At 42.5% G+C, this 15,008-nt stretch overlaps 1 protein-coding gene across 1 annotated transcript; it reads right to left on the reverse strand.

Annotated features, from left to right (window-relative positions):
- Nucleotides 1-9,050: 9,050 nt before the first annotated feature.
- On the reverse strand, nt 9,051-11,751 carry LOC147961569 (uncharacterized). The gene is made up of 3 exons (XM_087533867.1): nt 11,039-11,751; nt 9,804-10,955; nt 9,051-9,675 (listed from the first exon to the last, which is right to left on the reverse strand). Exons 1-3 carry the CDS (start codon nt 11,749-11,751, stop codon nt 9,051-9,053), a joined length of 2,490 nt encoding a protein of 829 aa, XP_087389993.1.
- Nucleotides 11,752-15,008: the final 3,257 nt, after the last annotated feature.

Consider the following 15,008-nt stretch of genomic DNA (forward strand, 5'->3'; position numbering starts at 1 on the left):
CTGTGGCGCTGCCTGTCAGAGCTTCGGATCTGGCAATGCGATACGGAGCGTTCTGGCCGTCGGATCCTTTTTTCAGCGCTCAGATCTGGACTCTGGAGTGCTATGCACACAGCTCTGGGCGGAGGAGCACCCAAAACCGCACATACAGCCTTCTTGGGGACGCTTATCCAATTGACCTTTCTTTATGCTTACAAGGCCTCTTTATTTTTCTCGTGAAATTACGGGATCGAAGATGTTTGTCCATTGGCCTTTCGTTCTGCATACAAGGCCACTTTGTTTTCCCAGTGAAATTAGGGGATAGATGATGCTTATCCAATTGGCTTTTCGTTTCTGCTTACATGGCCACTTTGTTTTTCTTGTGAAATTGTGGGAACGATGATGCTTATCCAATTGACCTTTCGTTTTTGCATACAATGCCACTTTGTTTTTCTTGTGAAATTGTGGGATCAATGATGCTTATCCAATTGACCTTTTGTTTCTGCATACGAGGCCACTTTGTTTTTCCTGTGAAATTGCGACATATAATTTGGTTTAACAGAACATGGGTTACATGTCATTAAAAATATATCAAACAAAATTTCTTTGAATGACATATAGCTCACATTTTTTGGGAAAAATTAACGATCAAATTTACACACAGAAAGAATGAAGTCGCCTTGTATATAAAAATGAGCGAGTATCCAAGTTGCATCTTAATCAACATCAAAACTACAAGAATGTAAATTATTTTGTGATATGGTGGGAGTGTGTCAAGTGTAACATATGGATTGATGAAAATGGGTATGTGTCATATATGCTAGCAAACCCTAGCCATGCTTGGGTACACCCCCTCTAAGAAAGTTTTTACGACTTATGGTGCCAATAAAAGATTACAACTTACCACTTCAATTAAAAGAGTGGTTTAGTCAATTTCACTTCAATGTAAAAGCCTATCTTGCAAGCATACATTGAATGAGATTGAAGTGAAAGTTAAGATTGGTGGCCATAGATATTTACTCCACGATATTCCTGATGAATTATACTGCATCTCGACCAGCCCTAGTACATGACCCGTTTGAACAAGCTTAAAATGTTGCAGATCGTCGACGGGCGCTTCCCTTTTGTGCTTGCCAGTAGAGTCTGTGAAAAGCAACTCTTTTGTACGCAAGAGAACTGGAATTTTTCCCTCAATGAGGCTGCGGTGAGATGACGAGCTAGATGCGGATTAGGATCTAACTAGCAATCTAATTTTGACTTGGGATTAGATCAAGTAAAATACAAAAATACATTTTTTAAAATTTTCTTTTGGGGAAGGGGGGTATCAAAGCAACTCTTTGAGACCAGATGTTGAAAGTCGAGAGATGTATGTTTTTATTGTCGTTGTGGCTTAACATAGAATCTCCTACGAAAACTTGCAAATGCACATGTGCATTGTATGTTATGCCATACATAAGGGGACCGTATATTTCACAATTCACATTCAACTCAAAATGAATTCAACTTCGTTTAAATTTTGTAACCAATTGAATGTGAACAGTTGTAAGCCATCTGCATTACAAAGTAAATGACATCAAAAGAAAAAAGTCCCAGTTTGTTCCTGTAAATGAAAGAAGTCGAGGAAATTATGCCAAACAATTCCACCGGTAGTGGCTAAAAATACAGGCAATAAACAATGTAACTCATGTACATTCAAATTGTAAAAAATTGTATCAAACAAAAGTAATTTAGAGAAAACAGGGATGAATCGTCATTGTAAACGGTCACATAGAAATAAACTATTAGAAAACATAAATAATAATTCCGGAACTAGGCAAAATCAATACTAGAAGCAAAACCCGGATCTTACCATTCACTTGCAATCAAAAGTGCATTTATTAGACACTGTAACTTATATAAAGTATAAAATGTAAAAATATATCATATATGAGCCATGTAAAAAAAGAGAAGAAGCATCGAAATAGAAATTACAATGAAATTGTTGAAGATCTTATATGTTAAACTCATATTCTATTCTCAAACATACAATAAGTCATAATATAACCAGGAAATATATTCTACTATTGAAAAGGGAATTATCTTACCCAATATAAAAAACAATAACCAATTCTAATTTAGTCAAAACAATGAAACTACATGAGACCACACTAACCCTGGGACGGGATTGAACACAACAACATCTACGAGAAATTTTAAGCTTTATCAGAGCACGCGACCGGCCGGAGCAAAATTCGAATGAAGCAGAATTAATTTCAGTCGGGGTGTAAAATAGCATATCTAATAAAATATGCATCACAAGAGTAGTTTGGTTGGGATGCTCAGAAGTAGTTTGCAGGTTGTTCTTTGGGAAATTTTTGAACATTATGCATTTTAAAAATATATTAAAAAGTCCAATATTTTTATCTGATTTTTTACTATGTGAAAACCTTTAACTCATACAAAAAGAGTACTATTTTTGTGCATACTTAAGGGAAGGGAATGTTTGGAACATGGGGCCATGTAAACCCTTTTTAAAAAAATAGTAATTTAAAAAATGGTCAAAAAATCATGAAATTTATTGGCAACAAACTGATATATTGTCGTACTCGTAAACAGTTTTGGGGGGTGAAATGACTTCCGTGCTAATTTTCAGGACAAAGTCAGAATCTGCACTATATTAGGTGTACTCTTCACTCTACATTGTCATGGACAATTTGTTTCTATGCTCTGACTTTTGACGGCGGTTTCTTTTCTCTATATTTTTTACGAGTAGGACAATGAGTCAAGTTTGTTTGAAAAAGCTTCAAAGATTTTTGACGTTTTCTTGAATTGCTAATTTTTTTCCTGAAAATAGTTTATAGAGTTTATCTACCACCAGGTTCACACAGGTATTTTCCCATAGTGAAGGAACTAAAATGACATCTATGCTATCTTTACATACCCATACAGTATTGCCAACTAGCAGTATACATGAATTATGAGTGAGATGGCCGAGGCATGGGACGGAATTGTTTTGTGATATGGTTTGCGAGTTTTGTAAAACATCATCTACTATCATTTGCACTAGGTGCACCACAATACATAAAGAGCAACGCTACACTTACGGACAGAATTGGTTACAGGAAGCGTACGGGCTGATGTGGAGAAATATCAGGGGTTAGTTTAGATTTATGGTGGCCCACAGTGAAAATCAGGGTGGGGCAGAGGATTAATAGGAAGGGGGCACGTATGTCCGTAACCTTCTTCCCGTGATAACTCGCCCGTAGGTCTAGTATTTTCGATACATAAATCTTCTATTTCTAAATAGCTACAACGCATTATCTATATTTTTTCTAGCCATGCAACCATGCCACGTAAGTAAGTCATGCATGCAAAACCATAATTTACATTTATTTTCGTTTCTCTATGCATGCAATGCTACCACATCATGAGTTCATGCATATTAGTCATAAGCTATTTTTTGCATTAGAGTTCACCTTTCACGTTTTGTTTGGAATGTCATTCTTTTAGATGCAATTCATTTTTTCCCTTTTTATACCCTTTGTATTTTTATTGTTTTTTAAGCTTACATTAGTTTTTCATTAGTTGTAGATGTTTTTAGTAACCTATTTATGCATTTTCTTACCAAAGGTTCTCAGAGCGATGCGCGGAGCATCATCTAGTAACGCATAGTTACTGATGTTTAGAAGTCCTCTGCGGATTGTTCATATGAAATCCGTGAACTTGGATCATTTACGAAAACATTTGAAAATACAAAAAAAATAAGTGAAATACATTTTGGAGTATGTACTCCTCTGTAGCTCTAAACTGTCACCGTGCCACAACATTACCCCCCCCCCCCCCTTTTTTTTTTGCGGGGTTACATTACCCCTTTTTTTAATACAAAAAAGACGATGAACATTATTTGCATCCTATTGGAAGCACTAACATGATATAGGGCATCCCCATACAGCATTGCCAACTCGTGAGGTCTGATTGAGGTGGCAGGACCGGATCAGCACGGAAGCAAACAAATGCACCAGCTGTTGCCTGTTCTGTTCAGTTATATACAGGCTGCGAAGTTCAGGAAACAGCACCTTCTTTCCATCATTTGCAACCAACCGCAATACAAACAGTCCCCCCTCCATCGCTGAAACGGCCCATGCTGCTTTTGTCCACCACTGTGCGACCGACTGTCGACTGATTGGAGCAGGGATTCTGGGGGCGGCGGCTCTCCCTCTCCGGTGCCAATTTGGTACAGTCCCACTCTGCCCACAGGTTAAACAGTTCAACCGGCGAAGGGCCAAAGGCGGTGAACACTGAAGAGAGCAGTGTCGTAAACAGTTTAAGAGACAGCCAACCAGCGAGCAGCCAAAGGTGAACAGAGCAAGGCAGGCCGGCAGGGATGTTGTTGTCCGGCCGCGTGTGGGCCCGCCTGCCAAGAGGCATTCGCGTCGCTCCGGCCCGTGACTGAGCCCAGCGGGCTCCATACCGGCCGACCAGGGTCGCGGCCTGAGAGCGGGCCCAGGACCGAGAAAATCGTAGTATTCTTTTCTTCATTCCTTTCCGTTTTGTTGGATCAGAATTCGGAAGGAGCAAAGGTGGTGTGCATGCGAGAGCTCAGGATGCGGGCACCGACATCTTTCTTCCGATCGAGGCGCCGGTTGACAAGACGATGGGTCAGGCGCCGTCCTCTGCTAGCTCGACACGGGCCTAGGTACTCGCGCCACGGTTTGAACTCCGGTGGCACTTGGCACGGGGGCCGAGAGCCTTATGCCGGTGCAACGAACCGGAACATGCATGCATGCATGCATGTACTGCTACCGCGCGAACGAACCGTTGAGCAGCAACCCATGGTAGTTTTCCAACGTACTGTTTTTTTTCTTTTGAACTTACTGTATTTTAAACTACCGTGACACATGTGCTGACGTAGCTAACCAGATAATACGGTGCTACGTATGCGGACTAGCTACGCGTGCATGCACCGTAGTTGTACAAGTAAACGACATATGGTACGTATATTTAATCGACCAATCGTATGCAAAGTAGACATGACATATTTACTACTGACCAATGAATGAATGGACTAGCAGCACGTCCGTGTCATTTGCATAGCCAATGAAGTAGAGACACGGTTCAGACAGAAAAATGGGCATCACGTATGTGCTGATCGTCGAGACATCCTCTGCACGTCACTACTCTTTTGCGAGCAGTCATCCAATACGTTCCCTAAAAATCGTATACGCACTAGACATGAGATATTTGCTAGCACGTCTGTATCATTGCGAGGAGGTAGATCCTTTATTTCCAAGACTAATACCAGTATATAGAGCATCAGTTATGTTATGCAGGACCCTTTTTTTTTCCACAAGTGAGACCCTTCTAGAGCCTTCCGTCCATCAACAACATACGTACGTACGATGAATTCTCCAGTTAAGTAGTCCTGGCCCGTATACGTGAGAATCGTTTATCTGTACCGACTCCAAATAAAGAACGATCAGCCAAGAACACATGCCATGTGTTCTTTTTTTTTTAGATAGTTTTTTTTTTGACAAAGACGGCTGTCTCGTTTGCGCTGGACGCGAGGACGAACCATGCCCATCGCATGTGGCGGCATGAGTGCGAGTTGCGAACCACGCGGCTACATGATGTTGGCACGCTTCATAAAAAAATAGTCTTGTACAGTTAATCGATAAGGAAGTGTTTGTCAGACAGAGATAGCTAGCTACTCCTAGATGGGATCTGCATCTCTCTTTCCACCGTGGTTGACAAAACCATATCGATTTTTTTTTGCCCGCGGGACTACCATGTCAATTTGGATCTGCCAATATAAAAGGCCGGTGATCTAGAAAGTCACGCCTCTAAACCTAGCAACAAAAAGTCAATGAGCAAATACTTCAAGGCAAGGTCAACGATTTAACAAACACATCCAGGCAAATCTCCCACAGCAGAGGTGGTCGTGAGGTTGTCATTTCTGATTCGCAGTTTGTATAGGGATTTCTTAGCCGGTTTTGCTATTGGACTGGCGACTCAATTTGTTTTCCCGCACAATCAGTTTTTTGTTCCTTTTTATGTGTGTTTGTGGATGTTGTCGATGTAGTTATAAACACAATTACTATACAATATAGGTGTAGATTATATTTGAGTACCAATATTGCACTATCATATGCTTATTCTTGCATTTTATAAAAATATAGTTTTCCTGCAATTTCTTTTTTGAGTATTTTCTTCTTCACATGTATGTGTGTGTAAGTATACACAAAATTACTTACAATATGTGTGTAAATTATACTGGTGTGTGACAAGTGCACTGTCATATTCTTATTCTTACATATTATAGAAAAGTGTAAAATACGTGCAGGTGTTTGTCTTTATTTATTTTATTTTATTCATTTTATTTATTTTTAATAACAATATTTATGTCGCTAATTATTTTTTTAGAATATATATATATTTTTTTAATCTTATTTTAGTTTTTAGGTTACTTCTAGTATAGGGGTGTAGAAGAAGGTTGGGGGGAAAAGAATTCAGCTGGGTCCTAGGATCTTGATCGGATGTTGAAGAGTGATTTGACATAGCCGAAAAAGCAGACCCTGTTTAACAGTTGCCCTCTTTCTTAGCCACTAGAAATAGTATCTCCTTTTTTTTTTCTGCTCTCCTAGTTTTCTTTTCCTCACTGTATTTTCTTTGCGGGTTCTCTTTCATGGACTTTCGTAGATTTTTGCATGAGATCGAGCCAGTGGCGGAGCCAGCATAAAAAAATGGGTGTAGAAAGTTGAATAAAATTTTTAGTTTTTACTCAAGTTTCTCTTAATTTATCTGATAAATATTGTTCTATATGGGTCTAATTATTAAAATATATGGGCAAGATACCAAAAATATTGGGTGTATACTTGTACACCCATGTCCTTATTATCTAGCTCCACACATGGATCGAGCACTAGAAACTCACGAGGAACGACCAGCATATCTGAAGGCTAACTGTACTCTTCATACCAAAATAACTGAAGCTTTGGGTTTGTCCAAAGTCAAACTTGTTTAAGTTTGATCAACTTTTCAGAAAAATGCGTTAAAATCCAAATGCCAAATAAACATAACAGAAAATTATATTTTATAAAGAATCTCATAAGATTAATTTGATACTCCAGGTGTTAATATTTTCTATATATACTTGGTCAAAGCCAAAGAAGTTTCGTTTAGGACACACCTAGAGCTTCAATAATTTTGAAACAGAGGGAGTAAACATGACACTTAAATAGTTTGTCGAACGTCCGAGTCTCAATGGGATAAGTCCCTTGTTAAATTCTTAGGTCATCTTTGGCGCAGGAATGAAAAACACATAGGTCATCTTTGGCGCAGGAAAGAAAAACACATAGACAGTAAAAAAAACCTAAAAAAAATCTACAACAATCCAACAAAGGTCACTGAAAGTATAAAAAGGTTAAATGTCCGCCTGGATGATACATAGAGAAAAAGATATCTTGATCCTAGTTGAAGAGCGAGTGTGAGGTTGAAGTGTGGACTAGGCGTCTGCACACTTGCACGTAAAGCAGAAACGTGCGATGGAAAGCACCAAAAAAAAAGGAGTCGAATCGACGAAGCCAACGTGACGAGTAGTAGATGCCATGCGTACAAACACGGGCAGCTCGGCTCCACACTCCACTCGGAATGGAATCAAGGTGACGGACGCACGCCATGCCACACCGACTACCGACTGACGGACGCACGCCATGCCACACCGACTAGCGAGACTATGCCATACATGCCGCTTGCCGATCACACTGGTCCTGGTAGCTGCCAAGGGCACCCGAGATTGTTGGGGTAGGCCGGCCGCGAAACTCGACGGGAATCTAGCGGCGGCGACAGCGACGAGCGCGCGCGGTGGTCCGGATTGAAGGACGACGAGGACCGGCCAGCCGGCGAGTGGCACAATATTGTTAGGTCAGGCATCGGCGTCCTGTTGACATCACATGGATAGGCGGTGGAACCGTCGGGCGAAGGAAACCGCATCGACGTCCACGGTCGCGTTTGGCGCGTACGAACAGGGGATGGACAGAGACGTGGACGTCCAGGGGTATCGCACGACGATGAACCTCGCCGCTGCAGCTGTGTACGGTGTGAACAGTTGTGCCCGGTTCCATTTCACCGGTCGTCGTGCTCGTTGTCACGGAGACCTGCGTGATGGGTGCCGGTGCGTGTCCGTGGTAGATAGATTGCGTGCTAAAACGGGGAGGAAGACCGTGCCCACCAACAGCGATGTTTTTTCTTGCCCGCCGTATGCACTTGAACACAGTACAAACGCAAGCACCCATATATACGTGCATGCACTCATTTTTGTAAACGCACACACACATATTATATTTTTATGAGCACCTTTGAAAGACGAGCCGGCATACCGTCTTCGACATTTTACAGAGTCACAGTAGGCGCCTCGTAGTCGATGGTAACATCACCTCCCACTGAACGCGCATCGCCGAAATTCCTGAAATAAATCCAGGCTGAGTTGATAAGTGATGTTGGAGGATTTTTTTTTCTTTGAAGGCCAATTCTATCTATAAAAAAGGGCCAACTCTAACAGAAAATAGAAATTACAGCTAGGTCCTTCGAAAAGCCAACACAATCTTAGGGTCATCTTGCACATGCCGGCGCCGTGCCATGAGCCACCTTCGGTGCAGCGACTGAAACTACGTATCAACGTCGGAGCCAACAAGACATTGAATCTGTGGTTTGGAAGTTGATAGAAAACGTCGGTGGACATCATTCAAAGGTCGTCGGGTCATCGGCGCGCTCGAAAAGAAGATGAGAAGGGCTGGGCATGACTAAGATGACCACCTACGTCAACATGGACATGGCACGACACCGCCACCACCTCAACGTCACGACTAAGACGCACAACGCGTTCACCCAGATTTGAAAGAATTCAGACGACACCAGGGACGGAGCCAGAAAATTGAGATGGGGGGGGGGGCAAGAACCAAAAGCTTCAAAATCATAGGATATATTTGCCGTAAAAGAATCATAGGATATATTAAAGTATACCATAGTAATTAGTAAATAATAGGATTTAGGACATCTAGATAGTAAAAATATGTCTGTTGTTCAATAGTATGAATAAATTACATTTCTATCAATTTGAATTCTGCTTTACGAGCACCAGTATCGAAGATATCAATTATTTCTTCAGAGCTAAACTTGGCTGCAAGTTCCTTCTCAATGTAAACTAGCGTGCAATGACAAAGAAAATCATCTCCCATTTTGCTTCGAAGCCGCGTCTTGACTAGTTTCATTGCAGAAAAGGCTCGCTCTGCTGTTGCAGTTGAAACCGGAAGAGTTATCACCAATCGTAACAGCCTCTCAACCATTGGATAGTCAGAAGACTTGCCAGTCTTAACTATCCCTTTTGTTAGATCAGCAAGTGATTTGCAGTTCTTGATCTCTGGATGGTTGAATGTATCAAGCTGGAAATGTGGTAGCTCGCACTCCAACCGATCTCTTTCTTGACTAGAAAAATCTGCAGGATAGAATTTCTCCACTAGTCTGCATATCTTTGACTTGCTGAAGGCATCATGCCTCGGGTCCAATGATGAACAAAGATCTAGAAGCTCAGTAACATGAGAACTAAACCGATCATTCAACTCTATCACTTGTTGATCTATTGCAACATTAAACACATCTACTTTGTAATGATGGATAACTGTGGTGTTGTCATGTTTATTTCGAGATTTCGTCACATCAACATACCTAAAATTAATATATATTGAAAAATAAGAATTAGTTGCATGATCTACACATTGATGAGAAGTATGTAAGTGGCTAAATCTCTACATTGTAATTTATATAATCATAAAGAGATAGGAAAAGATACGTACTTTTGATCCATGTCCGGGATGTCAATCTCATGTTTCACACAAAAGGATTTCACATCTTCAAAAAGGTTGTCCCATCCATCTTCTCTTAGTTCACCAAGCAACACCTTTGTGTTAGAAACACAATCTAATGCATTTGCAATGTCCAAAGATTTATGTTGAAATTTGAGACACAAGACATCTGTGATTTTCATGATTCTTTCCATTAAGTGTAGAATGAACACAAAATCAAATGTCAGTAGGATTTTCAAGGCACCTCCGGCATCACCTCTTGAGTTCCTTGTAGCTGAACGATCAGCTGCTACACTTCTTAGCACTGTAACAGTTGCGGCAAACATCTTTAACAAACTTTTGATAGATTTGTAGTGGGAACTCCATCTCGTGTCTCCGGCCCTTTGTAAAGAACCTATTTGATTGGCCCCTCTTCCTGTGTCAAGCTCTCCCAATTCAATCTCACTAGCAATTTCAGCAGCCTGATTTTCTAACAGTTCATCATTCCGTTTGGGAGATGCACTAACTGTATTTACAATGAAATTTGCATGCTGAAAAAAATTATGGACCTCATGTACCTCCCTTGAAGCAGCAACAAGAGCCAATTGGAGTTGATGTGCAAGACAATGGATATAGTATGCATAAGGGCACTCTTTGAGAATTAGAGCTTTCAGCCCATTCCACTCCCCCCTCATGTTGCTTGCCCCGTCATATCCCTGGCCTCTAATATCTTGCACATTCAACCCATTATCAACTAGGACGGCAATAATTGTGTTCTTGAGAGTCAAAGCACTAGTGTCTCTAACATGAACAAGATCAAGAAAATGTTCTCTTATCACCCCTTCTATGTTTGCAAATCGAAGAACTACTGCCATCTGCTCTTTTTTAGACTCGTCTCTACATTCATCAACCAAGATAGAGAATTTGCTATTACCAAGTTCTTCTTTAATTGAGGTTTTCACTTTTCCAGCAAATATGCTAGCAATTTCCTTTTGAATAGTTGCTGAGGTGTACTTTGCATTTCTTGGAGCATTCTGTACAACTTCATGTACATCCTTGTTATAAGACGCCAAAAGCTTAATCATTTCCTTGAAATTACCTTGGTTCTTGGAATCCTCAGACTCATCATTTCCTCTGAAGGGACATGCTTCAAACATTAGCCACCTGATGCAATCAACATAGAATAATTATTAGATGTCCAGTATAAAGAAATTCTAAATGTTCAAAATTAAATACTTCTTACTTACCTCATGGCATCAATGGAAGTCTTTAGCCTTAGTCTTGCATCAAGAACCCGCTTCTTAGTTTGCTTTTTCATCACCTCATCAACATGATTAAGTCTGTTTCTCAAGTTTTCATAACACCGAACTGCAAAATTGTGAGCCGAGCTGGGAGTAGTGCCCATATGCTTGAGGAAAGCACATTCTTTTTCATTGTTAACTTTCTTCCACTTATCAAATCCGCTCACTGTGAATGTATCTGAACCACACTTTCCAATTGGCTTCTTTGAGAAGAGAAAACAAGGCAAACAATAGGCACAATTTTTTAGAGGTGAATACTCCAACCACCAATGATTCGTGAACCAATCACTTTGGAATCGCCTATGGCCAGCCCCTGTCCCAGTAAATTCATACTCATCTGGCTTTAAGATTGGTTGATAAGCCCCTTTAGATATATAAAAACGCCTAGCAGCATCATGCTCATCGGGAGGAAGTTGCCAAATTTGAAGACGTCGCCCGGGCTCTCGGTCATAACTTGTGGTTATAATTGTATCTTCTTCCGTAGCTTCTGGCACGGAAACATCATGATCAATTTGGGCATCACCATCAGTACAATTTGGGTGATTCTGTTCGCTAGGTTGAACGTTGTCGTTGTCTCCAGTAGCATCATGTTCTGATGGCCGAGAGCTTGAACCAACGGGTTTGAAAAAGTTCTGAATTGATTCTCTCTTTCTCTTCATGTCTACACAAGCACAAACAATTGAAAATTTTATATTGATGATTAAGGGCTGCAGTTTGGATGATTATACTTCTACAATTGTTAAAGGCATGAACTACTAATCCATGTGAAAATAAATTACCTTTTCCCCTTGTGCTGCTGCCGCTTATCCTGCCCGGGCCCGGCTGCCCGTCGTCCGCCGTCGTTCTGTCCAGGACTCCGGCCTCCGGGCTGCCGGCAACGTGTCCGTGGATCGGCGCCTGTCCGAGCGTTGCGGCGTCCCCTTCCTATCCTGGCTTCTCGACGGGCGTTGGCGGCGCGCCGGCGACCTGGCGTCCCTGAGCGCTGGAGGCAGTCCCCAGAGATCCAATCGCTAATTTTTTGGAGACGAAGAGTCAAACGAACTGACGACGTGCGCAGCGTGCTAGCGTTGTCTTGGGGGCCTGTCAATCGTAGTGTGTCGTGGTGTGCAGGGCCTGCTCGGCTTAGTTTTTTTGCTTTTAGCCTGTAAATGTTCAATGGGCTGCACTGGTTACATGGGCTATAGGCCTATACAAAAAGGCCGATGGGGAATAGGGGGGGCGAAGCAGGCTGCAGGCAAGCACACAGGTAAAAAAAGTAGCGCTAATCTCTTCCGTTTCAAGGGATTGCGCGATCGTTGGGGGGGGGGGGGTCTCGCCCCCCCTCGCCCCCCCTTAATCCGTCCCTGGACGACACATACACCACATCTCAGATCCAACGCCAACAGGACGGAGAGAGACACCATGTTAGAGGAAGGTCCGTAGTAATCTTATTCGTCGCCGACATTGCTAGTGCCAAAGCCGAAGACATGGACAACCAAAAATCTGATTGGACAAGCCATGACTATCGGATGTACATGGAACAAGGTCCCGAGGTTTCCCTCCCACCCGTCGTGACTGTAGCGGCCGACAGAGATGAGAGAAGCCTAGTGACACCGGTTGCCGAGCACCCTATCATCTCCTATGTTCAAATGGATTTATGTAGGAAGGCTCCTTTTGTTATCGGATTGGTCTGTCATGCCCAGTGATGGTGCCAGGGGCGCAAGGAAGCCATGGCCGCCCCTAGATTTTTTTTATACACACCATTCAGCTCTATGTGTGAAACAACAAACAATTTGTATTTGTCCCCCTCTAAGATTTATTGACTTGTATTTACTCACTTCCCCTTAGCTACTTATTCAGTGCTTCATCCCTAGTAATGTTGGTTTCGGTAACGTGGACAAGTCGGCGGCGAGTTCAGAACGCAATAGTGAGTTAGTGACCCTTCGATGGTTCAGATATCTCGGTGTAGTTTTTCTGATGTCTGGAGTATTTTGCATTTGTAGTGAACTTTCACAATAGATTCACGTTTTTCTTGCAAAATATAAATTCGGTGTACTACATTCATATAATTCTCAACTTAAGTTTGTGATCCTCATTTTAGCTCGTGGGAGAACTAGTTTTTTCTTCTTATATACTCCTATAAACCTCGTTGTTCGGGTGCGGAGCATCACCGACTTCTTCCGTGCCGACGCCCGGTGGTCGATGGGACGCGAGCTAGCCTGCCATGCACGGTGAGCTCGACATGGGCCTTGTTATGCGTGTATTCTATATCGTGCCAGTTTGTCGACCGCCCGGTGACCTCGGTCGAAAGCTTGCCGGCGAAGCGAAGTGCGGCGATCGCCGACCGCCGACGTACGTGGAACGAGAAGAAGATGCACACGTACGTGCCGGTGTTCTCCTTTCAAGTTTTCAAACTCGTTGCTACTTTTGTGGAGTATGCATGCGGCGGGTTGAAGAATGCGCGCGTCTCCGCCGACGGCAGGAAAGAAAGAATCTGCTCGTAACACACGCCATGTGTGCGTTGTGTCGGCGACAATGACCGCTGTCCCGTTGCCGCTGGACACGGGTAGGAACTGGCCTGGCGCATCGCATAAATGGGCGGCACGAACGAGCGTGAGTTGCGAACCAGAACCATGCCGCGTGATGGTTCACCAAAAAATTGTGCATGGTACATGCTCGTCTCTTTCAGCACCAGCGCAGGTCGAAAAGCGGTCCTCTTTTTTTTTCTCAAAAAACATTATGAACAAGAAAAAGAAACGAGATGGAGATAGGTTAGCCGATGGACCGCAGAGGCCATGCCAAAATTTCTGAAAAGAAAATAGATGGGAAAGAAAAGAATCCCACCAACTTTTGCAAAAGTCATGCCGAACTTACTGAATCCAAATTAAGAACAACCACATTTGGGGCTAGAGTTCCGAAAAACTATCATTTTTTTAATTTCTCAAAATGCTACTATAAAATTGATTGGTTGTTCCAAAAAACTACGGTGTCGCACTGGTGACTATGTTGTTTAACTTTAACTGTGATTATGATAGCCCGGGTACACTCGCAAGGTCGACCGTTAGCTTTTCCCGTTAAGTTGACGGTTGACACGTTATGACAGGTGGGACCCACATATTTTCAAAAGGTAATCGGGTCCCTAGATTGTTTTAATGCAATCAGGTCCTACGAAAATATTAAAAGCAATCAGGTCCTTATTTTTTTAAAAGCAATCAGGTCCCTATGAAAAAATATAAAAATAATCGAGTCCCTGTTGGTGATGGTGGCCGACCGTGCTCTTGCCATTCCGCCTCAATTGCCGCCCTAGCTGCTCAACGCCGTTGACATAGCCCACATCCTTCTCCAATCCTAGTTGCCCCACCATCGCCCGAGGCCTGACCTCCCTTATGCCCGCGGTGAGCCCCGGTGCCTTGCACCCTTTCCCATCGAGGCCGTTTCTTTAACGGTCAAACAAACAGTCAACAAATGATTTGTTTAGGAGCGGGTCCTACCTGTCAAATACAGACTAAATTTTAATCATCCGATCATTTGTGTTTTTTAGAACAACCAACCAATTTTGTGTTAGCTTTCTGAGAAATTACGGAAAGTGTTAGTTTTCTGAAACCCTAGCCCATAGTTTTATGCTATTTACTTCAAATCGAAGGACTGCAGAAGCCGAGTGATGACTGGTCATGCATGACATGAACCAACGACGGTCGGCACATGGAGCTCAATTTCTGGTCAAAATAATAAGGACAAAAACAACGAGTAGATCGAGTATATACCATGCGTATGCTGACCACTAGTGGCTGCGTAATAGACGGATTATGAAGGGAGAAGCCGGCAAAGAAACCCGCGAAACCTGATGCGATCGGAGCTATGACGAAAACGACGCCCGCCGGTCTTGGATCGAGTTTGATGGAGGGTGATCACCATTAGAGGTCCTGCATCGGCGTCT

Source organism: Triticum urartu, chromosome 7A (assembly GCF_056163025.1).
Source record: "Triticum urartu cultivar PI428250 chromosome 7A, HENAU_Tu73, whole genome shotgun sequence".
NCBI lineage: Eukaryota > Viridiplantae > Streptophyta > Magnoliopsida > Poales > Poaceae > Triticum > Triticum urartu.